The sequence below is a fragment of the Panthera leo genome, chromosome A2 (assembly GCF_018350215.1).
Source record: "Panthera leo isolate Ple1 chromosome A2, P.leo_Ple1_pat1.1, whole genome shotgun sequence".
In the NCBI taxonomy this organism is placed as follows: domain Eukaryota; kingdom Metazoa; phylum Chordata; class Mammalia; order Carnivora; family Felidae; genus Panthera; species Panthera leo.
Window position 1 is genome coordinate 58,839,557 of NC_056680.1, and position 24,376 is coordinate 58,863,932.

At 46.4% G+C, this 24,376-nt stretch overlaps 1 protein-coding gene across 6 annotated transcripts in view; it reads right to left on the reverse strand.

The window, feature by feature from the left end:
- The window catches only part of CHCHD6 (coiled-coil-helix-coiled-coil-helix domain containing 6), a 249,607-nt gene extending 232,058 nt beyond the window's left edge, over positions 1-17,549 (reverse strand). For 4 of the 6 annotated variants that reach the window (XM_042912653.1, XM_042912633.1, XM_042912677.1 and 1 more), the window contains exon 1: positions 17,373-17,549. In XM_042912653.1, the coding sequence (XP_042768587.1) occupies positions 17,373-17,459 (87 nt within the window). In that variant the 5' untranslated portion in view covers positions 17,460-17,549. Of the gene's footprint in view, positions 1-1,214; positions 1,358-3,848; positions 3,962-17,372 lie in introns of those variants that run through there. The other 2 variants (XM_042912663.1, XM_042912638.1) reach the window with 2 other exon arrangements.
- Between the last annotated feature and the right edge of the window lie 6,827 nt (positions 17,550-24,376).

Below are 24,376 nucleotides of genomic sequence, written 5' to 3' on the forward strand. Positions count from 1 at the left end.
CCCCACGATGGGCTCTGTGCCGACAGCTCAGGGCCTGGAGCCTGCTTCAGATTCTGTGTCTCCCTCTCTCTCTGACCCTCCCCCACTCCTACTCTGTCTCTCTCAAAAATAAATAAACATTAAAAAAAAATTTTTAAGTCAGATAACAAGTATTGCCAAAGATATGGAGACATCAGAACCCTCGTACACTGCTCATGGCAATATAAAGTTCTATAGCCAATGTGGAAAACAGTCTGGAAGTTCCTCAAAAGGTTAAACAGAGAATTAGTATATGATCCAGCAGTTCCGTTCCTAGGCATCTACTCAGGAGAAGTGAAAATATATATCCCCACAAAAATTTGTACATGAACATTCTTGTCAGCATTATCCATAAGAACCAAGAAGTGGAAAGAACCAACTGATGAATGGAAAAGTAAAATGTAGTCCATCCATCAAGGGAACATTATTTGGCCGTAAAAAGGAATGAAATACTGATACTCACTACAAAATGCATGAAACCTGAAACCATTACACTAAGGGAAATAAGCCAGACATACAAAGCAACATATTGCATAATTCCACTTCTTTGAAATGTTTAGAATAGGCAAATTTCTAAAGATAAAAAGTAGATTAGTGGTTGCCTTCAGCTTGAAGGAACAGGACAAGTGAGGACTGATAGCTAGAAGGTAAGAGATGGGGGAGGGGCTGATTAAAATGTTCTAAAAACTATTATGATAGTTACACATACCTATGAAAATTCTAAAAACCACTGAAGTGTGCACTTTAAATGGGTGAGTTGTTGGGGTGCCTGGGTGGCTCAGTCAGTTAAGAGTCCGACTTCAGCTCAGGTCATGATCTCGCGGTTCATGAGTTCGAGACCCACATCAGGCTCTGTGCTAACAGCTTGGAGCCTGGAGCCTGCTTTGGATTCTGTGTCTCCCTCTCTATCTGCCCCTCCTCTGCTCGCTCTCTCTGTCTCTGTCTCTGTCTCTGAAAAATAAATAAACATTAAAAAAAGTTTTTTAATGGATGAGTTGTATGGTATGTGAATCGTATCTCAATAAAGCTGTTATAAAGAAAAAGAGAGAACCAAAGACAAAAATGAGCAGTCTAGACAGGATGTCACTCAGCAAAAGCAGGTTATCCCAGGGAAGGTGTACCTGTGCTGGTTCCTGAGGGGTGGAAGCAGGATTTGACAGGACAGAAGCTACCGTGTATTGGGGGTCAGGGGGTACCTCACACGGTGCAGGGTGCGGTGCGGAGAGAAGAGGCACAGACAGAGACCAGTGTGCCTGCAGCAGTAAGCTCATTGTGGAAGGTGTGGGCTATAAAGAGGACTTGGATGAGGCTGGTACTGAGAGGAGCTTCGAAGTCAGACAGAGGGGCTCCAACAATCGCAGGGCGTGGCTGAAAGTTTGGGGGCCAGGAAGGAACACAGGCTGTGTTTTTAGAGGATGAATTGCAGTGCTATAGGGAGCCCTTGGGAGCGTGGAGCGGGCCCTTGGTCATGAAGTGACAAGGGCCTGTGGCACCGGCGGCGGCGGCGGCGGTGGCGGCATGGAATGAAAGGCTTTGCCTGGCGCTGCCTCGGGAAGAACAGAGGAGAGCGCAGAGTTAAGAAGAAGGAGTTCTGATCTGTAGTTAATGGGAAAACTTGAGAATACCAGAAACAAGGAAATCAAGAATAGGGTATTTTGAAAGAGCAGCAAATGAGCTGGGATGTGGATACAAAATCCCAGACGAGAAAACGGAAAGAGCCCTTAGGATCTTTTGGCTCACTTCGTTACGGCCACGGCGATGAAGGCCTGAGATAAGTCAACACACTGGAAGGCGAAGGGGCAGTTCTCCAGCGCAGCCTGCCCATTTCTTGCGCAAAGCAGCTGCACAGAGGGCCAAGGTGGGACACCAGGTGGGGTGTGAGGCGACAGCAGAGCTGAGGTGCAGTGTTCTTCCAGGAGGTGGGGACACAGAGCTGGTTCTCAACAGCGAACACAGGCTGCACGGAAAGGTTTGGGTGGTGCACTGGAACCAGCTCGTGAGAGCTGAGTTTTAAATTTCCAGGAATTTTGCAAGCTGGTTGACTTCATGACAGGAGCTTGAAACTGGCCACAACTGGGGAGTCTGTCCACCACAGAAACTGGCAAATACTACATAGCAGGGTCCTTTCTTGGGTAGAGATCTGATGGAACTTTTACCAGCACACCACGGGGCATCGCTCCCCTCACCCCTCCTTCTGCAAGCGGACCCTGCGAGAGGCCCCAGTCCTCTGAGGGACAGGGTGTGCGAGAGCACTGAGTGGTCCTAGAATCTACACGGGTGTGGGTGAGGCATTAATGGCATGCGTGATGCTCATGAAAGAGGCAGCCACAGCAGGTAAGGCCCCAATCCTTGCTGTGGAAGAGGGTCACATGACCAGCAAGAGCATGCCCTGCACACACACAGAAGACCACAGTAGAGCAGCCACGTGGGGACCAGAGGAAGCAGCCTGGCCGAGGGCACCGTAACTACAGTCCAGTTTCCTTCCTCAAGTATCTGCTTATGAAGCACTCACTGCATGATAGCAGTGTTCTGGAAGCCGTGGGTGAGAAGAAACAGCAATGAAACAGCAGTCAAAGAGACATGGCCCCTGATTCGTGGAGCTTACATTCTCATGGGAAGTGAGACAATAAAGAAGTAAACAGACAATTTCACATATCCTATTTCATCCAAACTAAGACTCCATCAACTGTAAATCACACTGCTTTTCAAATAACCTCAAGAAAGACAAAAAAAAGACACTAAGGAAATGAACATTCCACCTATTACAGGACACCCTATCCCACAGATGTTAAAAACCTGTGTCTTAAAGATCAGCAAAGCACGTCAGGAGACAAGTGCTAGGAATGAATAAAATACAGAATCACAGTGATGGGGGCATGGGGGGCAGCACAGGAAGCCACAGGCACAGGCGATGGCCCCTCAGAGGCGAAGACAATAATGTTAAAACTCCCGCCCCAAATGAGGAGGCCTGACCACATGTACATGTTGAGATCCTGGAGAAAACGATCTGGTGCCAAGCAGAGATGCGAGTAAGTGCAAAGCCTCTGACAAGAACAGAGCCTGGCATGTCCAAGTGCCTAACAGAAGGCCAGCGTGTGAGGAGAATGGGACCAGATGACCAGGCCAAGGCGGCAGGCAAAGGCAAGACCACAAGCCCCGGCAGAGCGACGTGAGAAGCCCAAATGTGACTCAAGGACCAAGGAAGCTATGGTGGGGTTCTACACAGGTGACTCACGGGCTCTGATTTCTTCATCCCAGCCTGGGGGGCATCCACTGAACCACACTACTTGGTGAGTAAGGGGTTAAGGAAAACATTGGCAAGCTTCTTGTTGGCAGTAGGAGATTTGTAATATTTTTTAATGTTGCTACAAAATACAGCAAGTAATATTTTAATCAACAAATATACATATACACACAGTAGTCATGCGAGAATAAACACCATCTGGGCAAGGCTCCCTGTACCAACAGAACCAGAATGGGGGCCTCTGGAGCCAGACGGGTCTGGGAGCTCTGGTGCCAGAGGCCCACTGGTCACTGTGCCATCTGAGGGGGCCAGACAGGGTCCTGTGTGGTCAGGAGACAGAGGGCCACGTCCAGAGCAGTGCAGGGACACAGGAGTGCTACCTGCGCTCTGCTGTGTGGCCTGGACCTGCCCAATTCTTTGGCTTCTCTGAGCATCACATCTCTCACCCACAAAACGGGGGTCCCTTGAGCCTGGACTGACTGTGATACAGCTCAGGAGTTAAGGGCTTCGTGGTCAGGCAGGCCTGCATTTGAATCCCATCTAAGCTGCTTACTCACTGCGTGACCTTGGGTAGGGGACTTCTTACCTCTAAATCAGTTTCTTCATCTGTGAGATGGAAATAATTAGTGGTACAGACTGCGGGGCTGTTGTGCAGATTAAATGAAGCAATCTACACCAAGCAGTTGGCACAGAGTAAACAAACAATATCAGCTATTATGGGAAACTGCAAAGCAGTACACAAATATTAATTACCACCCATACGAGGCACTTACTGAGTGTGCAAAAATGCATGAGCTAATCGATAACAGTAACAATGGTTAACATCTGCCGCGTACTACAAACTGAGTGTTCTGTGTTCCACGTGCAGCTTTGTGACCTTGACCAGGTTTCTTCCCTCCTCTTCCATCATCTGTACAAAAGTCGGGCAGATTCTTTTTAAAGCACCCTCCAGCGCACAACTGGTGGCTCCAATCTGGACCTGGCCTCAGCCTAGAGTGACAAAGGGGCTCAGGGGAGGGGACCCGTGCTGCCTCCAAAGGGGCACATTTGCCTGATGCCTGCCCGAGTCTCCGGGGACAACCGGGAGCCCGAGAAGGCACGCATGCATGGACACCTCACCACTTCTGTCCTAACACACGGGGCCAGGCACCCAGACCACACTGCCCAACCATCACCACTCCCTGATGGCAACCAAAACACGTCCCTCACCCAAAAGTGCTGAATTTCTAGGCCGGTTCCCAAAGAGGGAGCAGGAGGCTTCTTTCTCAAACCACACAGGTCTGTGAGTAAGTCAGGTGGCCACCTCACAGCTAAAAGGCCAGGGAGAAGGGTGCTGCTTTACCAAAGACATGTAGGTACTGCCCATTTCTGATGGAAGAACAGCGACCCACCTAACACACGTGACAACCTGCTTGCCATTGCTCCCACCAGAAGACAAGTTCCATGGGAGCAGGGAGTCTGCCGTACCGCCCTCGCTGTATCTCCCGCGCCCAGAAAGTGCCCGACTCAATTATTTGTTAAACAAGGGAACTAAAGAAATATTTATTAAAGGCCCAGGTCCACAACACCAAGCTACTCTGATGGAGTATATCAAGAGATAACAGCTGAGAACTTTGTACACAAAGAGCTGACGGTCAGGGTGGGTAAGGCGCACTGGCACAGAGAACACAAGGTGCCGGCTATCAGTGAGAGGCCTGAGCCAGCACGCCCAGGAGCTCTCCCAAAGGAGCCTAAGCGTCAGCTGGAAGAGAGAGCGCCTGAGACGGGCCTGAAAAGTAAAAAGAGGACGTGGAGAAGGGTGGGGGGTCAAGAGGTGTTCCAGAGAGGAAGGGTACAAGGAAGGCACAGCGGGAGAAGTCCAAGGTTCGGCCTCACCGAGCACAGGTCCATGAAGAAAGTAAGACGTGGAGGGCTGGTGGGCTCCCCGCCACCGGGAGGGCCTTGAACGACAAGAGGAGAATGGAATTTATTCTGCCGTCAACTGGGAGCCGCTGACACTTTCCAAGCAGGGCCTCAGTCGCAATCTTCTCTTCACACAGAATACCCTGGCAAATCTGCAAGAAAGGCAGAGGTCAAAGAGGGCCAAAGGCAGGGTCGCTGCTACAACAGTGCACGTCCGGAGTAGGAGGGCTGGGAAGTGTACCTCTGCAGGAGCTGGGGAGGATGTGGTGGCAAAAGACTCCACGCAAGCGAAATAACTGGAGACCTGGCATCTGAATGCGTGCACAGGGCAAGTGAAAAAAGCAATTTACAAAGTGGTATAGGCAGTATGTTCTCATTTGTGCTATAAAAAGGGAAAGAGCGGGCTTGTCTATGGAGGCTTGGGAAAAGCCTGAAAGGATGCAGGAGAAACTATGAACAGTTGGCATTTAAAAATAAGACGCATCTTGCAAGAAGCCTTAAAGGAAAAACGAGGGAAAGATGACAGCAAGGCCCAGACCCGGCTCGCTGGAGAGGAGGCACCATCGCTGGGCCGAGAACTGCTCTGCAAGTGTGTGGTGCTCTAAATCCATTCAGGCAGCTCTGTTCCCAGGCAAGTAAACCGACTACACAGGACACTGGGAGAGGTTGCATGTAAAGAAAGATATTAGGGACTCCCTGGCATCAGAGTGCCACGGGGCTGACCAGAGAGCAAGCGTAACGCCTCCACACTCCAGAAGGGGGCAACAAAGCTCACAGTTGGGGCAGAGGAACTTCGGACCTAGGACAGGGGGTCCTATTCCAAGATAATGAGAAAAACAGCCTACCTAATTAATATTCACTGAGCGAGCTCCACAGGCCAGGCCCCAAGCTAAGTGCATTCCCATTTTACAGAAGAAGACACTGGAGTCAGGGAGGTGAAACAACTCACCCAAGATCGCAGAAAGTCTTAAGTGCTAAGTGCTCAGGCCAGGACTTGGATCCGAACCCTGGCCACCTGCACAAGGGAAAGCAGTAACTGAGAGCCACTGTGGGGTGGCAAGTAACCATGTGCACAGAATGGCCAATTCAAGAAAAATAAAAATAATTTGCAGGTCACATTTCCCCCATTGATGATGCTTTATGGAGCCCCTGGATAGGGGGTGGGAGGGAGAGCTTGTATGTACTCATAAAACACACAGCCTACTTAAATTAGGAGAATGTCAATATGAAAAATTAGCACTTTGTTAGGCTTAACGTGTTACTCATCCAGACACATCTAGAAGTAGCAATGCGGAGGCAGCTTCCTAAGCATTATTCTTTGCATTAGCAAATGCTCTGATGTTCAAATGAGTTCACGGCACCGGCTCATTTATGAGAAGAGGCGGCATCCTGCTCACGGAAGAATGGACAAGGTGTGGTGCAGAGAAGTGGCTTGCCCGAGTTCTCTGGTGACTCAGCAGCCACTAGGCCTGCACAGCCACGGTCGAGGCCGCTCGCTGCAACATTTTCTGAGGATGCGCTGGGTGCCAGGAGATAAACTGGGGCTCACTGCTCTCTCCAAGCTGGGCCTAGGGCTTCTCCAGTCAGGCTGAGTACCTGTGGAAGTTTCCAGAAGAATGAGCTCACAGGTAGTCGGGTCTGTCCGTGGCTCCTGATGCCCAGACTCCCCAAGCCCCTTGAAGGCACTGCCCGATCTTGTAGTTCTAAAAAGATTTGTCTCCTTGCCTAAGGCTGTTGCCTTGGAGATTCTGTTCACTAGTCTTTCAGTTTTCTATGAGCTGAAATTAGATCCACCGGCTGCTCACCACAGATTTAAATCCCAGAATGTCAGAACAAGAAGAGCCCTTGGAGACCTCCTCCACTGAGCGTGGCAAACACAAATGCCCACAGGTGTGAGGCAAGTGACAGAATTAGTAGAATGGGCCTAGTAGGAAAAGAACACAGTGCAAGGACAACATGGTGGGGACAGCGGTGAGAGCACATGCCCCTCAGAGAGGGCAGCTACCTCGTAACTCGGGGAAAGTTATTGCCATATGGGAATGTGGACCAGACTTTCCATTTGTCCCCCAAAGAGCTAAAAATTGAATTTATGTAAAGCCTCCGAGCTTTAAATGTTGGCAATCAATTCGAATCAATTAATTCCACAAAGTTTCTGGACTCGTGGTTTGGGGCAAAAAAAAAATGGCTCTGGGCTAAATACTGGGGACAGAAAGACAAACAGATGTGGCTCCTACTCACGGGGCAGGAAGGGAGTAAGCAAGGAAGAGATCATCTCTGCCCAAGCAGGAAGCACTGGGAGGTGAGCACAGTCTGCAAGACCCAGGACAGGGACGACCCAGGGTGAGGGCATGACATCAGAGGGTGCCTTTCGGAAGGTGACACTTGAACTGGTCCTGAGGATGACAAGGAGTTTAGCCAGTCACAGGGAAAGAAAATACTGCAGACAGAGGGGAACAGAGTCACAGGCAGCTCAGAGTACAGAAGAGCAGGTGTCCTCCCTACCAACATGTTCAGAGGCAGAAAAGGCGACAGCAGACGGCCCCCGTGAGCCAGGCCCAGGAATCTGCCTTTAACCAAAGGGAATGGCACAATTAGCTTTAACTCTGCACAATCACTGACACAACCAGCCAGTAAGGGGCACTGCCCCAGAGTGCAGGACGGATGAAACAAGTGGGAAAGGAGATGAACTTTTCCCCGATATGCCTCCTTTGGAACTGCCTGAATTTTATCATCATTTGCCTGATGATAAGTAAAATTTGTGTTGTTTTCTTTTTAATTACCCTGCCGGCACCAGGACAGAGAGGTTTGTGGGAGACACGTCTATAGGGAGAAAGAACAATTTATCAGATGGTCAAGGGAAAACAGAATGGGGAGTTAGCTAGGACAAAAGCAAAAACAGAGAAATGGTTAGAAGGGAAAACGCAAGATCTGTCATTAAACATAGAGAACAAAGGGATGTGGGGTCCAGGTTTCTGGCGGAGGAGCTAGCTGGCTGGAGCCATCCAAAGCTTAACAAACAAGAGCGATTTCGAGGGAAGCAGAGGAGGGGACGCAGGTGGGTTCTGGCGGATATAGTGAATTACATGCACCCATGAAACATGCAACGGGACAGCTCTGGGTTAGATGTTTAGAATCCAAAAGTCAACAGCTCGTGAATGAGGATGAAAGAGAATGGCCAGGGCGCAGAAGGGAAAGAAAGCTGAACTAGGAAACATTCTGAAGCCTCCACCAGCCGCAGAGAAAACAGCAGAGGCGGCAGGTTTGATCTGGAAACCAGAGCTGCTGCAGCACAGCGAGCAGGGACCCCCCACCAAGAGGTGGAAAAGGTAGACTGGAAACCTGAAGGATCAAAGATGCTTCTAGTGCAGCGGCTTTACCTCCCCAATGAGGGAGGTGACCCAAGATGAACTTAGTAAGAGTTAGAGTTAACAACTATCCTTATATTTACATGACTTTATAGATTTTACTTTTATGGAGAAAGATCTTCCACATCATACTGTGACACAGTTAGGGAGAATTAGGGGGGAATTTCATCTTATACCGGGGTTATATTCAAAAGTCAGACAAGGTAAAACAGAAATCACCTTAACTCTTACACTATTTACATTTCATTCCTGGTTATACCACAGTACTATTAAAAGAAAACTTGAAGAAAGTTCAAGAAACCCCTGAAAGTTGCTAAGTCTGCCCCTAAAGTACAGCGTGGTTGTGTGCCCAGCCCTTTACTGTCCTTGACCATAGTGAGTTCGGGCACCCTGGAGCCAGGTGAATGGAGGGCACGCACTACCCGAGTCTTCTGTCTTTCAGATGGTCCTCTGCTCCTCAGCAGCTGACAGGGGGAAAGACAGAGAAACGGTAAATGCTCTGCTTCCCTGCGGAGTTGGCTCCACCTCACCGCGTGTCAGACGTGATGTTGGGGACGCATCAAAAAGAGTAACACCTGGCAGAGCAGCCAGCCCGGGGACTGGCACACAACACACGCTTGACATCCAGACCCATATACTGCTCACAGAAAACGGTGGAGAACTCGGCCGTCCATGTCCTGACTTGCCACGTTGGCATTTTCTGTTGTGGCCCCATCAACTACAATCCCCCAAATGGTCAGCCAGATAGAGTACAGAGGCTGGGAAAGACCGGAGAGGATTTGTGATCCAACCCTTTCCAGGCACCTACACTAAACAGGTCCATCTTGCATATAAGGAGAGAGACTTACTGCTCTGAGTGTCAGAGCTCCAGGCCAGGGCTTCCTGAGACAGTTGGTTCACCATGCTGCCTCTAAGCAGCCAACGAAGACGAAGGATGTATGATATGCAGCATCAACATTCATGCTGAGACTCAAGAAACATATCACGGGGCAATACCAAGGTGAAAAGGAAGTCTGCTGCATACAAATGGAACAAGTCTGTGTTAAAGCTGGAACTGTAACAAGCAGAAGGGTAAAATTCTCAAGTGCAGCTGCCAAAGATCGCCAGCTTGGCTAAAAGTACCATCAGTTCATTAATCCAAGCGTGCAATCCAACACGCACACACAAATGAGCCAGACACTGAAATAAATAAAAGTCTTTGCACTCCAAGAGCCTACAAACAACAAACAGGATATAATAACAGAGAGGAAGAGGTGACCAAGATTATTTAAAAATATCAATCTTAGAAAAGGCAACAATGAAAAACCTACAGCTAACATACTTAATGGTGGAAGACGGAATGTTTTCTATCTAAGTTCAGGAGCAGGGCAAGGGCATTCACTGTCACCACTTCTATTCAATACTGTATTGGAGGTTCTAGCCAATGCAATAAAGCCAGAAAATTAAAGAAAGGGCATCAGACTAGAAAGGAAGAAGTAAAATTTTCCTTATTTACAGTCAGCATCATTCTATCAATATAAAATCATAAGGAATCCACAGAAAAAAACAACTTGGATAAATAAGTTCAGCAAGGTTGCAGGATACAGGATCAACATACAAAAATCAATTGAATTTCTATATACTAGCAATGAAGAATACAAAAGTTAAATTAAGAAAACAATTCCAAAAGTTAAATTAAAAAAACAATTACATTCAGGCATCTGGGTGGCTCAGCCGTTAAGTACCTGACTTCGGCTCAGGTCATGATCTCACAGTTCATGAGTTCAAGTCCCACATCAGGTGAGCACAAGCCCCGCTTCAGGTGAGCACAAGCCCCACTTCAGGTAAAACATGAGCCCTGGGTAAGCCCTGCTTCTCTCTCTTTCTTTTTTCTTCTCTCTCTTTCTCTCTGTCTCCCTCTCTCTGCCCCTCATGGGATTCTCTCTCTCTCTCTCTCTCTCAAAAAAAAAAAGAAAAAGAAAAAAGAAAAGAAAAAGAAAAAACAAAACAATTATATTCATTTTAGTATCAAAAAGAAAAAATACTTGGGAATAAATTTAAGAAAAGAAACATAAGATTTGTTCATTAAAAGTATAAAACATTGCTGAAAAAAATTTTTTTAATCTAAATAAATAGAGACTTCATATTCACATATTGGAGGATTCCATGTTGTTGAAATGATGATTGTTGGGGCACCTGGGTGGCTCAGTTGGTTGGGCATCTGACTTCGACTCAGGTCATGATCTCACGGCTCATGGGTTTGACCTCACGGGCTCTGTTCTGACAGCTCAGAGCCTGGAGCCTGCTTCAAATTTTGTGTCTCCATCTCTCTCTGCCTCTTCCCCACTCGCACTGTGCCTTTCTCTCTCTCTCTCTCAAGAATAAACATTAAAATAGAATGGCAATTCTCCCCCAAAGTAATCTAGATTCAACACAAACTCCATCAAAATCCTAAGAGGTTTTTTTTTGTTTGTTTTGTTTTTTTACAGAAGTTACCAACTGATCCTAAAATGTTATGTGGAAATGCAACAGACTCAGAATAGCCAAACCAATCTCAAAAAAAAAAAAAAAAAAAATTTGTATTTCCCAATTTTGAAACTTACTACAAAGCTACAATGATCATGACAATGTTGTAGTAGCATAAAGATAGACATATAGCATATAGATCAATGGAACTCTCAACAGAATTGAGAAACCAGAAATAAACCCTTATGTTTATGGTCAATTGATATTCACGAAGGTCCCAAGGTAATTCAAGGGGGAAAGGATAGTCTTTTCAACAAATGATGTTTAGAAAAATTGGATATGTCATGCAAAAAAAAAGATGGCCTTTAGATTAGGGTTCAGTGAACTCTAGTGCTTGAGCCAAATCTAACCCAACACTTGATTTTATAAGTAAAGTTTTATTAGAACATAGCCACACTGATTTGTTTATACACTGACTGTGGCTTCTTTAACCCTATAATGGCAGAGTTGAGTAGAAGTGATAGAGACCTTCTGGTGAGCAAAACAGAAAGTATTTACTAACTGGTCATTTACAGAAAAACTTTGCCAACCCCCGATTTAAAGCCTTACCTCATAACATATAAAAATTAACACAAAATGGATCATAGAACTAAATATAAAAGCCAAAACTATAAAACTCTCAGAAATATAGGAAAAAAAATTCATAACCTTGGGTTACACAAAGATTTCTAAGATATGAAGCACAACCAATAAAAGAAAAAACTGATAAATTAAACTTCATCAAAATTACAAGGTTTGTACTTCAAAAAAGACACCAATAAGAAAATGAAAAGACAAGCCACATGTTGGGAGAAAATATTTGCAATTTGTAATACGATAAAAGACTCGGGGCGCCTGGGTGGCGCAGTCGGTTAAGCGTCCGACTTCAGCCAGGTCACGATCTCGCGGTCCGTGAGTTCGAGCCCCGCGTCAGGCTCTGGGCTGATGGCTCGGAGCCTGGAGCCTGTTTCCGATTCTGTGTCTCCCTCTCTCTCTGCCCCTCCCCCGTTCATGCTCTGTCTCTCTCTGTCCCAAAAATAAAATAAAAACGTTGAAAAAATAAAAAATAAAAAAAAAATAAAAAAAAATAAAAAAAAAAAGACTCATATCCAGGGGCGCCTGGGTGGCTCAGTCGGTTAAGCGGCCGACTTCAGCTCAGGTCATGATTTCACGGTCCGTGAGTTCAAGCTCCGCGTCGGGCTCTGTGCTGACAGCTCAGAGCCTGGAGTCTGTTTCAGATTCTGTGTCTCCCTCTCTCTGACCCTCCCCCGTTCATGCTCTGTCTCTCTCTGTCTCAAAAATAAATAAACGCTAAAAAAAAAAAAAATTAAAAAAAAAAAAGACTCATATCCAGCATTAAAAAAATCGTGTAACTCATAATAAAAAGACAAACAACCCTAGTAAAAGTGGGCAAAAGATCCGAATACATATTTCACCAAAGAAAATTTATGGATGGCAAATAAACCCATGAAAAGATGTTCAACACGATTAGATACTTGCATGTAAATTCATGCCACAGTGAAATTCATGCCACATGTAAATTCAAGCCACAGTGAAATACCATTTCATACCCACTAGAATTGCTACAATCAAGAAAACAAACAGTAAGTGTTGGTGAGGATGTCGAGAAGACGGAACCCTCATCTACTGCCAGCAGGAATGTAAAATGGTACAGCCGCTTCAGAAAACAGTTTGACAGTTTCTTAAAAAGTGAAACCTAACAACTCACTGAATTCATAAGCAGAATGACCCAGCAACTCTACCCTTAGGTATCTATGCAAGAAAAATGAAAATATAGGTCCGCCAAAAAAAAAAAAAAAGTTGTATGCAAATGTTCACAACATTATTCATAATATAAAGAACCAGAAGCAATTCAAATGTCCACCAACTAGTGACTGGATGAACAAAATGCAGGACAGCCAGGCAATGAGATACTACTCGGCAATAAAAAGGAACAAGCTGCTGATATGTGCTACATCAACAAACCGACACCAAAAACATTGTGCTCAGTGAAAGAAGCCAGACGTCAAAGATCTGAGTGCATTCATATGAAATGTCCAGAAAAAGCAAACTCAGAGCAACAGAAGGATTAATGGTTACCTGGGGCGGGGCGTGGGAGTGGGGACTGACTGCAAATAGGCACAAACGATCTTTTTAGGTCTTGAGAATAAATGTTCTAAAATCTGATTGTGGTGACAGTTGCTCAACTCCATAAGTCTGCTAAAAATCATTCAAATGGGTTAATTTCACATGTAAAAGACATCTCAAAAATATGATTTTAAAAACAGAGAAGAAAAACCACCACCATCAGAGAACATCTTTCCAAAGCGCCACTCTTGATTACGAGACCTGCAGTGTTGCCTCCAAGGTAACACACGGACAAGCCCTCCCTGGCGATTCAGGACCCATCACCTGTCTAGCCTCAGTGCCTGGCCAGCTTTCAACATCCCGACCCCTCTGTCGCTGGCCAAGCACATGGCGTGTGGAGCCGGAATGAGACTCCAACTCTACCCCTAACTAGCTGCGCCCTTGGGTTACTTGGCCTCCTTGAACCTATGTCACATCTGAGATGTGGACAACAGCTCACAAGGTCAGCAGGAGGGGGATATCTGAGCTAGTGCTAAGAAAACACAGCACAGATTGTATGCTTCTCATGGCTGGCTCGGGCACATCTCCAGCGTCCCCCGCTCAGAGCGGCAGTGTCCGCCATCCCACTGCAAGCAAGGATCCCCGTTACTCTGCACACTTCTGTTTCCTTCAGAGTACTTGCAGCTTTTTCTTCCTTTGCCTCTTTTTTCCTTTCTTGGTCTGTTCTGACATTGGGCTGAGGTCTCCATGAGGGTAAGGACCTTATGCTTTGTCCCTGATGGCCTCTGCAAAGCCAGGCCCAGTGCTTGGCGAGTAATCTGTGTGCAGTAAGCATTTGCTGAGGTGACGGATAAATTGTGGCTACAGGTACAGTGTTCAGGTGTATGGCTTCTCTGGCAGGGGCGTGTTTGGGGACTGTTTCTTGTGCCTCTTCTACATCCTCCTTGGTCCTCCCCTTGGCAGTGGTCCAGACTTGCCTCACGAAAGCAAGGAATGATGGCAAATGTGATGTAGCCAAGACAGCGTGATGGGTCTGGGGACACAGCTATCATGCAGCCGGCCAGGAAGTGAGTTGGGAAGAGTAGCAGGCAGCCAAGCAGCTGGAAAGGGAAAAGGCTGGAGAACAGTGGAGTTTAGACGTTGAAAAGCAACCAACTTCAGCTGAGTTACCAAATACGGCTGCTTCCATGGGGCAGAGAAGTGAGCACACACAGGACATTATTGTCGTGTGTGAACCTTCTCTCATTGGAGGATAAGGTTAAATATACTGGCTAAAATGAGATCTTTATGTATTTCACACATGCCTGCTCTGAAAACTGGAGTTGCATATAATTGCAGCATTTTGCATTAATTAAATTTCTCTTACCTTCCGTGGAATTAGGGCTTGAACTCAATATGTAAATTTATGCAAATAAATGTGCAAAGGAGCAAGGCCCTAGCACTGAATCTTAAGGGAACTTGAGTACTTTCCAGGATCAGGGCCTGGGGATTAAATACAAGTAGTCTTTAAGAATATTTAACTTTCTCTGAAGGACCTGGGGCAGATACTCTTCTTCGGCACCTACTTTCTACTTAAACTAACTTCTCATTTGGTTCATCCAATGATCTATACTGATTTTTTACTTGCCTGCTTAAGGACAAGGTGGACTCCCCAACTCTCAAGTAACTCTGCTAGTAGAAAAAGCCCCCACAACAGGACACTTCATTGCCATCACCTCCTTTCTCAAATCTCCCTCTCCCAAACCAGGCACACAAGTGGAAGGAAGGAAGGAAGGAAGGAAGGAAGGAAGGAAGGAAGGAGCTCTCATATGATGGGGCCATGCACCCCACTGTGTGCCTCTAGGCAAGTCATTTATTCTGATGAGTTTGCAGTCAGTCACCAAACCTCCCTCTAATTTTAACAGTCTCTGGGAGAACTAAGTGGGGAGCCAGTACCCCGTCGGAACAGGTAGAGGTTGCGGAACAGGTAGAGGTTGCGTCGCACAATTTTCAGGCTGCCTTGCATATCACTGGGGGAGGGAGCTTGGAGTAGTGAGAAAAGGCTGTTTCTTGCACCCAAAAGATCTGGACTAAAGTCCCATCAGTCACTCAGATAATACCTCAAAGTTTGAACAGCCCTAAGCCTGATTCTCCATCTTTTTTTTTTTTTTTTTTTTTTTTTTAACGTTTTATTTATTTTTGAGACAGAGAGAGACAGAGCATGAACGGGGGAGGGTCAGAGAGAGGGAGACACAGAATCGGAAGCAGGCTCCAGGCTCTGAGCTGTCAGCCCAGAGCCCGACGCGGGGCTCGAACTCACGGACCGTGAGATCATGACCTGAGCCGAAGTCGGACGCTTAACCGACTGAGCCACCCAGGCGCCCCTGATTCTCCATCTTTAAAGAGAACTTACACTTTGCGGATCTAAGGGAACTAGATGTAAAATGTACTAGTCTGATATCATACCGCCCCCCCCAAAAATGATCCTCTGTCAACTTAGAGGAACTCAACTTCCTTGAATCTTAGAAGACCTGACTTTGACCTAATTTTCCAACATTCCCAAACACAGAATACCAGGTGACAAAGGTGAGAGAGCACCCAAATACAGCCAAGGATGTTTTTCTAAATTCCAATTCAGCTCCTGCCTCTCAACCTTCAAACAGGAGCCAACTCCTCCCCGTTTTGTCCTCATCAAGAGCCCGGTCAAGACTAGATAAGGCCTAGCAAGCACCAAATGTGCTAAGTACTATCCTAGACTAAGAATAGAGACCCCCACAAAACACTACTGTTTCTAAGCACTTACACACACCTATCTTAGACAGTAACTAGGATTACACACCCTCCCCTGATTTTTCTAAAAACACAGGGATTGAGATTCAAATAATAAGTTGTTCACCCAAGGGCACACCGCTAATGAGCATCTGCTCAGAAATCAGACTTCCTGAGGTCTTTTTCTAAGTTACTCTGTAATTTAACTAATTCACCTACACCCCGATCTGTGCATTCTATTTCAACATGGTTGCTATTTCACTGGTCTTATCCACTGAACCACTCAACAATGGTTTACAAACCACCCACTATGTGCCAGGCACAGGTGTATGAACTGCAGCATTCAGCCAACAGGGCTTGGAGTTGGCCTCCATCAATCCCAGCTCTCCCTCTTGTCATCTAGGTGACCTTGGGTAAGTTACTTCACCTCTCAGTGCCTTACTTGTCCTTATTGGCAACTAGAATTCTACCTCTCCCACGGGGCTGTTGAAAATTAAATGAGAGGTTGCCTGTAAAGGATTCAGAGGAATCCATGGTCCCCACTAAGAACTCAAATGTGAGCTGCTTTTATTATTCCTCTAAATTCTGGGGATAGAGTCTTGAAAAGGACAAGAGCCTTGGTCTCAAGGAGCTTTCGCTGTGGTGGGAAACACAATAGACAAGTTAACTATCAATAGAGGTTCCCAATGGTGATTCTTCTATGAAAAAAAAAAAAAAATGTGTGATAGTGTGGGTGGGAAGCTACTTTAGATTGACCGGTCACCTAAGGATACTCAGATGATTCTCAAACTGTGACAGTATGATAAGAGCCTCATCTAGGAAAAGACAGAGGGCAGAAAACAGCAAATGCAGAGGTCCTATGCTTGGAACAAGCCAACATCTTGCAGTCAGGAAGCCAGTAAACAGACGGGAGGTGGGAGGGAGGGAACTGGGTGAGATGCGGGCACACCGGTCAGCAGAACCACTTTGTAAAACAAGGTAAAGAGGTTCCTCTTCATCTTAAATGCACTAGACATCCACTGGAGAGGATTAAGCAAGGGGAAGGGCATATGATCTGATTCACAACTTTTAAACTGCTCCTTCGGCTGCGGTGTCGAGAATCCGAGAGCCTCAGTGAAGAGGCAGTTGCGTTGTCCTGGACTGGAAGCATCCCACGTACAGGTAACACGACGTGTGCACTGGGGTGCAGGGGAACAAATGCAGGTCTGCAACAACTCAACCGGAGCTGGAATGCGGCCTCCCCACCTCTCCCCATTCTCCGCTTTCTCCCCCGATGCCAGGGTAGTGAAGCCTGAAGGCGGCCACTGCCCAGATGGAGGACACCGGGCATCCCCCGAGTCTCGGGTCCCTCACGTACACGGCGGAGGGAGAGATGCTCGCCACCAGGGCGTTGGGAGGGCTCAATGAGCGAGGCGCGCCCGCCCAATATCGGGCCCGAACCTCCCCTCAGGCTGGCCCGCGCCCTCCACGCCCACCCGGCCCAGGCCGCGCTCGCTCTTCGCGCCCGCCGGCGGCCCGCTCACCCGGATGCCCTGCAGCACCCGGACCCGCTCCTCTTCGTCCATTCCGAAGGACACCCTGCGGGCCTCGCTGCTCTCGGTGCTCCCCATGGCAAGAGGCGAGCCGGCAGGCGGCCACGCGACTCAGCTCCAGAGCAACCAGACGGACGCCAGGCTCTGGCTCCCTATGCGCCCCGCGCTTCCCGGGACTCGGGCTGCTGCGGCACAAGCCAACAAAGCCCCGTCCTATTGGCCGCCGCCGGAGGTTCAGCCAATCATGTGGCGCGGGCCCGCGGGGCGTTGTGGGGGTTGTAGTCTCCAAGGTCCGAACTGCCCATCTGTAACTAGCGATCACGCGGAGGCATGGTGCGTGAGCGGTGGAAAGCGCGTTAGAGTGCAGCAGCCAGGGGAAAGATCACCCTGGAAGCAGAATCGAGGGTGATGATCTAAGGCCAGGAGACCAGCGGGGAGTCTGAGGCAGGCATGTCAGGGCGACCTTCGCATGGTTTGCTGCTTGGCGCCTTCAGCAAACTCGTGTTGAGCGGCGCTCAACTAAGAACTGGGCAAACATTGAACTAGCCGCGGAGAATGCAAAGACGAACAAGATACGCCCAGCCATCGTGAGGTTTAGATGCAATGGAAGGAACAAATGAAAAGACAAACAAGCAAGCACATAAATAAACTTACTAATCACTGTGATAAATGCCAAAAACGGAAAACTACATCACAATGCCAGGGCGGAAATTAATAGGAGGGGACCTCCTTTAATTTGAGAGGCCAAAGCAACCTCTCTGAGAAGGAAACATTTGAATTGAGACTTTAGGATGAGTAGGAATCAGCCCGGAGAAGACGGGAAGGACTTGGCTAGGAACCAACCAGTATAAAGGCCCTGAGGCAAGGAAGACCTTGCCACCCACATTCAAGAAATAGAAAGGGGCCTGGCCATGTGACTGGAAAGTGAGAAGGGAGCCATAGGCAAGAAGGCCAGAGGAGCCAGAAGGGTTCAGATCACGTAGGGCCTTATAAGCCAGGGTCAAAATTTTATTCTAAATGCCCTGGAATGCAGTGAATGATCATAGGCATTTAGGAAACATTGGCCAATGAGCACACATGCCATGCATTGAGTGCAGTATACCAAGCATTGTGTTTATGCTTCTCATACAGGATCATATGTGTAATGGAGGAACATAAATGGTTGCAATTTACTGCCACAGTGACCTTGAATGAAGCCCCCTTTTATTCAACTGAGTTTCTGAATGGCTTTGATTTACCAAGGTGGGCCTGGACGTGAGTTTGGAATTGAACCGAGGCACACTGGATTGCTGCATGAAATAGCAAGAATTATTTGGAGCTGCTTTGGGGAACCTGGAAAAGAAGGAGTGAGGAGGAGAGAGACCAATGAGAATAGCTTCAGTGAAGAAGCCAGTGAACATTCCAGAGGTGGGGACAGAGGATTTTTATGAACAAAGGTATCTGCTACTGTCATTGAAAATACTTTGATTTGGGGCCTTTGATTTGAGTCACCTGGGTGACTCAGTCAGTTAAGCGTTCGACTTCAACTCAGGTCATGATCTCATGGTGCATGGGTTCGAGCCCTGCATCAGGCTCTATGCTGACAGCTCAGAGCCTGGAGCCTGCTTCAGATTCTGTGTCTCCTTCTCTCTCTGCTCCTCCCCCACTCACACTCTGTCTTTCTCTCTCTGTCTCAAAAATAAGTAAACATTAAAAAAAAAAAAAAAAAAAGAGGGGCCCGTGGGTGGCTCAGTCGGTTAAGCCTCTGACTTTGGCTCGGGTCATAATCTCACGGTTCATGGGTTCGTGGGTTTGAGCCCCTCGTCGGGCTTTGCGCTGACAGCTCGGAGCCTGGAGCCTGCTTTGGATTTTGTGTTTCCCTCTCTCTCCGCCCCTCCCCTGCTTGTGCCCTGTCGCTCTCTGTCTCTCAAAAATAAATAAACGTTGGAAAAAAAATGTTTTTAATTAAAAAAAGAAAATGCTTTGATTTGTAAATCTCCCTCCTGCCCTTCTCTCCTCCCTTTCTCCCCTATAAGCAGAGCCCGAGAAAGTGATTCTGGTTCAAGTGGTTTATTGGGGAGTGCCTCCAGAGAAATGAAGGAAGGGAACAGGATGAGGTGGGAGAAAGCTAAGTAAAGATGTGGTCAAAACTGGAGACTGGCTGCGGCCTAATTCTGGGTGGAGTGGCAGTGGGGGCGGTGCTCTAGAGAACAAATTATATCCAAAATTGGTTTCATCATTTGACAAGGGGACAGGCCTTCTGTGCCCCACATCAGTCAGTTAGTGACAGCCCAGGACAATTCCCCAGTGAAGGGGGCATCTGTGAGCTGCCAACAGCTCACAGCCACAGAAGCTGGGGGATGGTCTCACCTGCTGGTAAAAAATCTGGGTGGGGTACTATCAGTATCCACTCATGCTGCACATGTTTTTGAAGGTCTCCCAAACACCCAAACATCTATGGCTATGGAGGGGGCCGGGGTGTAAAAATTGAGGGAAGGGATGGGCTTCTCTTCTGGGTCAGATGATGGAATAACACCCTGAACTGATTCCGCAAAACGGGAGTCTGGACCGCAGATCTGAGCATGAGACGGTGTGCAGTCTTCCCCACCTCCACTGTGTGCAAAATCTGGGGAGAGAATCAGAACCCAGAAGACTTAGATTGGGGGTTACAGTGCCAGCAGCCTAGCTGAGCCTCATGACAACCAACCCGATGAGTTCTATACTGCAAATAGGGGAAGATAACATGACATAAATCCAAAGTAGGATGAATAAAGGCAGTGGCATAGGAATGCAGAGGAAAGGAGAGGAAGGGAGATTTATATATTTTGAAGACCTTTGTGTCAGGTTCCATGACACAAGCATCATTTGTGTGCAGTTAATCCATAACCAATTCATTTAATCCTGGAAACCATCCAGAGGGAGTTATTTCCCCATTCTAAGGCCTAGGAAACTGAGGCTTTGGGGAGGTAAGGTGTTGTAACAGGCCTACTAGTTGCTGCCCAATACCCATCCTCTCCTTCCTTACAACAGAACCCCAATCTCCTTCGGTGCAGCAACGTACCTGGTTAGAAAAATTGGCCAAATTCAGAACAATTTGAGGATTATAACAATTTGACGATTTGAGCTTATAACATATTAATTTTTTTTTTTTTAATTTTTTTTTTCAACGTTTTTTATTTATTTTTGGGACAGAGAGAGACAGAGCATGAACGGGGGAGGGGCAGAGAGAGAGGGAGACACAGAATCGGAAACAGGCTCCAGGCTCCGAGCCATCAGCCCAGAGCCTGACGCGGGGCTCGAACTCACGGACCGCGAGATCGTGACCTGGCTGAAGTCGGACGCTTAACCGACTGCGCCACCCAGGCGCCCCAATTTTTTTTAATCCAATAGTCATGTGTTGAAAGAAAAGGTGGGAGAAAAAATGGATCACTTTACAAAAGAATGCCAGCAAATCAATGTGGGATTTAAAAATCACCACAGCCTGAGCCTGGGTGGCTCAGTTGGTTAAGTGTCCGACTTTGACTCAGGTCATGATCTTGCGGTTTGTGAGTTTGAGCCCTGTGTCAGGCTCTGTGCTGAGAGCTCAGAACCTGGAGCCTGCTTCAGATCCCGTGTCTCCCTTTCTCTTTGCCTCTCCCTGCTCACTCTCTGTCTCTCAATAACAAGTAAACATTAAAAAAAATTTTTTTAATTAAAAAAATCACCATTGTGCAAGGCTCAGTGAAGCAGGTGAATCGGGCAAAAATCATCAATGGATACTAAAAGCATTGAGTGAAAGGTGGTTGGAGAACAGGATATTCCGATAACCTGCAAGTTTCACTGCAGATTTCTTAACTATTACAAAGGGAAACGGGATTACAGTGACATGACCTGGGTGTGGCTGCCTTAACCAAATGGTCAGATTTAGGATACAAAGAGTAGGACCATCGAATTTGATGTCCCTCCTGACAGAATGCAGTAAAGCGCACACACAGCTCCTGTGGAGTGGTATCAAAGATGTGTGACCTGAATCTAATCACAAGGAAACAAGCAGGCAGATCCACAATGTGAAACCTTCCATAAAACAACTGTCCTGGACTCTTCCAAAAGGTCAATGTCGTGGAAAACAAAACAAAACAAAGATGCAGACAATGAAATGTAACCAAGAATCTTGATTAGATCCCGGATTAAAATGACAACAGCAAAGGGGTACCTGGCTGGCTCAGTCGGTTAAGCATCTGACTTTGACTTAGGTCATGATCTCTCGGTTCCTGGGTTCGAGCCTCCCATCGGACTCTGTGCTGACAGCTCAGAGCCGGGAGCCTGCTTCAGATTCCGTGTCTCCCTTTCTCTTTGCCCCTCCCCCACTCACACTCTGTCTCTTTCTCTCAAAAATGAATAATCATTTAAAAAATTGTTTTAAATGACAACAGTAAAAACAACAACAATGACGCTATAAAAAGGTACTTGGGATGACTGAGAAAGTTTTGGATACAGAACAACGTCCTAGGTGATATTATTGAATTAATGTTTATTTTCTTGTTCTTGGGAGATGTATACTAAAGTACTTGGGGTGGAGTATCCTAGTATCTGCAACGTGCACTTAAACCATTCAGAAAAAGTGTTCACGATAGGTGAATCTAGGTGATTCCTAGATTATATAGGGATATATGTATATATTAGAGTCCATTGTATTACTCGTTCACTGTTCATATAGTCTTGAAAAATTTCGGAATAATAAGTAGGAGGGAAATAAAATGAAATTCTGCACCTTGCAGGGTGCCTGGGTGGCTCAGTTAGTTGAGTGTCTGACTTCGGCTCAGGTCATGATCCAATGCTTCATCAGGCTCACTGCTGTCAGCGCAGAACCCGCTTCGGATCCTCTGTCCCCCTCTTTCCCTGCCCTTCCCCTGCTCATGCTCTCTCTTAAAAAAAAAATGCACTTGGCAAAAAATATCTCCTGCCCCAGGTTTCTTTGACCGTGGCATCACCTGGAAGTGACCTTGTGACCTAGCTTTAGCCAAGGAGGCTCTTGAGCAGTGTAGTACCTGGAGAACAGCACAGGGCCTGAAGAGAGCAGTAGGACCCAAGGCATATTATTGAATATCTTTGTGCCTCAGTTTTCTGGTGGATATGTGTCGTGTTGATACTACACTTCTAGAGCTCAGCACTTAGTGAACTAAGTTGGTGACAGCAATTATTATTGAAGGATTTTGTTTTTGGAGATAATACTTTGGCAACTAGTATAGAGGGTGTGTTGGAGAGGGCCTTGTGTGGAGGGGCTTCTCTTAGATTGAGTTCTCCAAAATCAAATGAGGAAGAGAAGGGCTGGTAGAGTAGAAAAGTAAGAAAAGTAATTTACTTTGTCCGTGTTAAAAGCCAAAAGGGAGCTTTCTCCATAAGATCAGGAAAAAGACAAGGATATCTCCTTTCATCGCTTCTGTTCAGTTTGTACAGAGGTTCCAACCAGGGCAGAAAAGACAAGAAAATGAAATAAAAGTCATCCAGATTGAAAAAGAAGAAGTAAAACAATCTCTGTTTGCAGATAATGTGGTCTCGTATATAGAAAATCCTAAGGAATACACACACACACACACACACACACGCATGCACGCACGCATGCACACTCAACAGGGCTAATAAGCAAGTTCAGCAAGGGTTCAGAATATAAGTTCAATACACAAAAATCAGTTCTATTTCTATACACTCACAAAGAACAATCCAAAAATCATATGAAGAAGATTCCAGGGGTGCGTCGGTGGCTCAGTCAGTTAAGCGTCCAACTCTTGATTTCAGTTCAGATCCTGCTTTCACACTTTGTGAGTTCAAGCCCCACATCAGACTCTGTGCTGACTGCTTGGGATTCTCTGTCTCTCCCTCTCTCTCTGTCCCTCCCCCACTTGTGCTGTCTCTGTCTTTCTGAAAATAAATAAATCAACTAAAAAAACAAAAACAAAAAACAAGGGCAAGGTACCTGAATAGACATTTCTCCAAAGAAGATTTACAAAAAGCCAGCAGGTACGTGAAAAGATGTTCAACATGACTAGTCATTAGGGAAATGAACATCTAAACCACGATGAGATATCACCTCCTGTTAGAATGGCCATCCCTGAAAAGACAAGGGGTTAACAAATGATGGCATGGATGTGGAGAAAGGGGAATCCTTGTGCACTGTTAATGGGAATGTAAACTGGTGCAGCCACTCTGGAAAACAGTATGGAGGATCTTCAAAAAATCAAAGATAGAATCACCATATGATCCAGCATTTCTGCTTCTGGGAATATATCCAAAGATAATGAAAACACTAACTCAAAAAGACATCTGCAGCAGTATTTACAATAGCCAAGGCATGGAAACAACCTAAGTGTCCATCAGTAGAGGAAAGGGAAAAGAAGTGGTATATATGTATAGTACAGAATATTATTCAGCCATTTAAAAAAATGAGAAAATCCTACCATTTTCAACAACATGGATGGAACTTGAGGGTATCGTGTGAAGCGACACAAGTCAGACAGAGACAGACATGTTCTCACTTATAGGGGGGAATTAAAAAAAAAAACTCATAGAAAAAGAGATCAGAGCTGTGGTCACCAGAGGCAGAGGGCGGGGGAAGAGGGAATTGCCGAAGGTGGTCAAAAGACACAAACTTGCAGTTATAAGGTAAATCAGTCCAGTGACTTATTGGCTAACATCCCATGGTAACATTTCCTGTATATTTCCAGTAAAGTCATTAGGAGAGTACATTCCAGGTAAGTACATTCCAAAAATCCAAAGTACAGTCCAGGAAAGTCTTTAGGAGAGTAAATCCTGAGAGCTCTAGTCACAAGGAGAAATTAATTCCTTTATTCTTCTTTCTTTTGTTCTTGTATCTATATGAAAAGATGGATGCCAGCCCAATCTTTTATGGTAATATATGTAAGTCAGACCACCATGCTGTAAGCCTTCAACTTACATATTCTTGTATGTCAATTATTTCTCAATAAAACAGGGAGAAAAAGAAAAACAAAGAGTAGGCTCCGGAGACTAGAGAAGTGGAC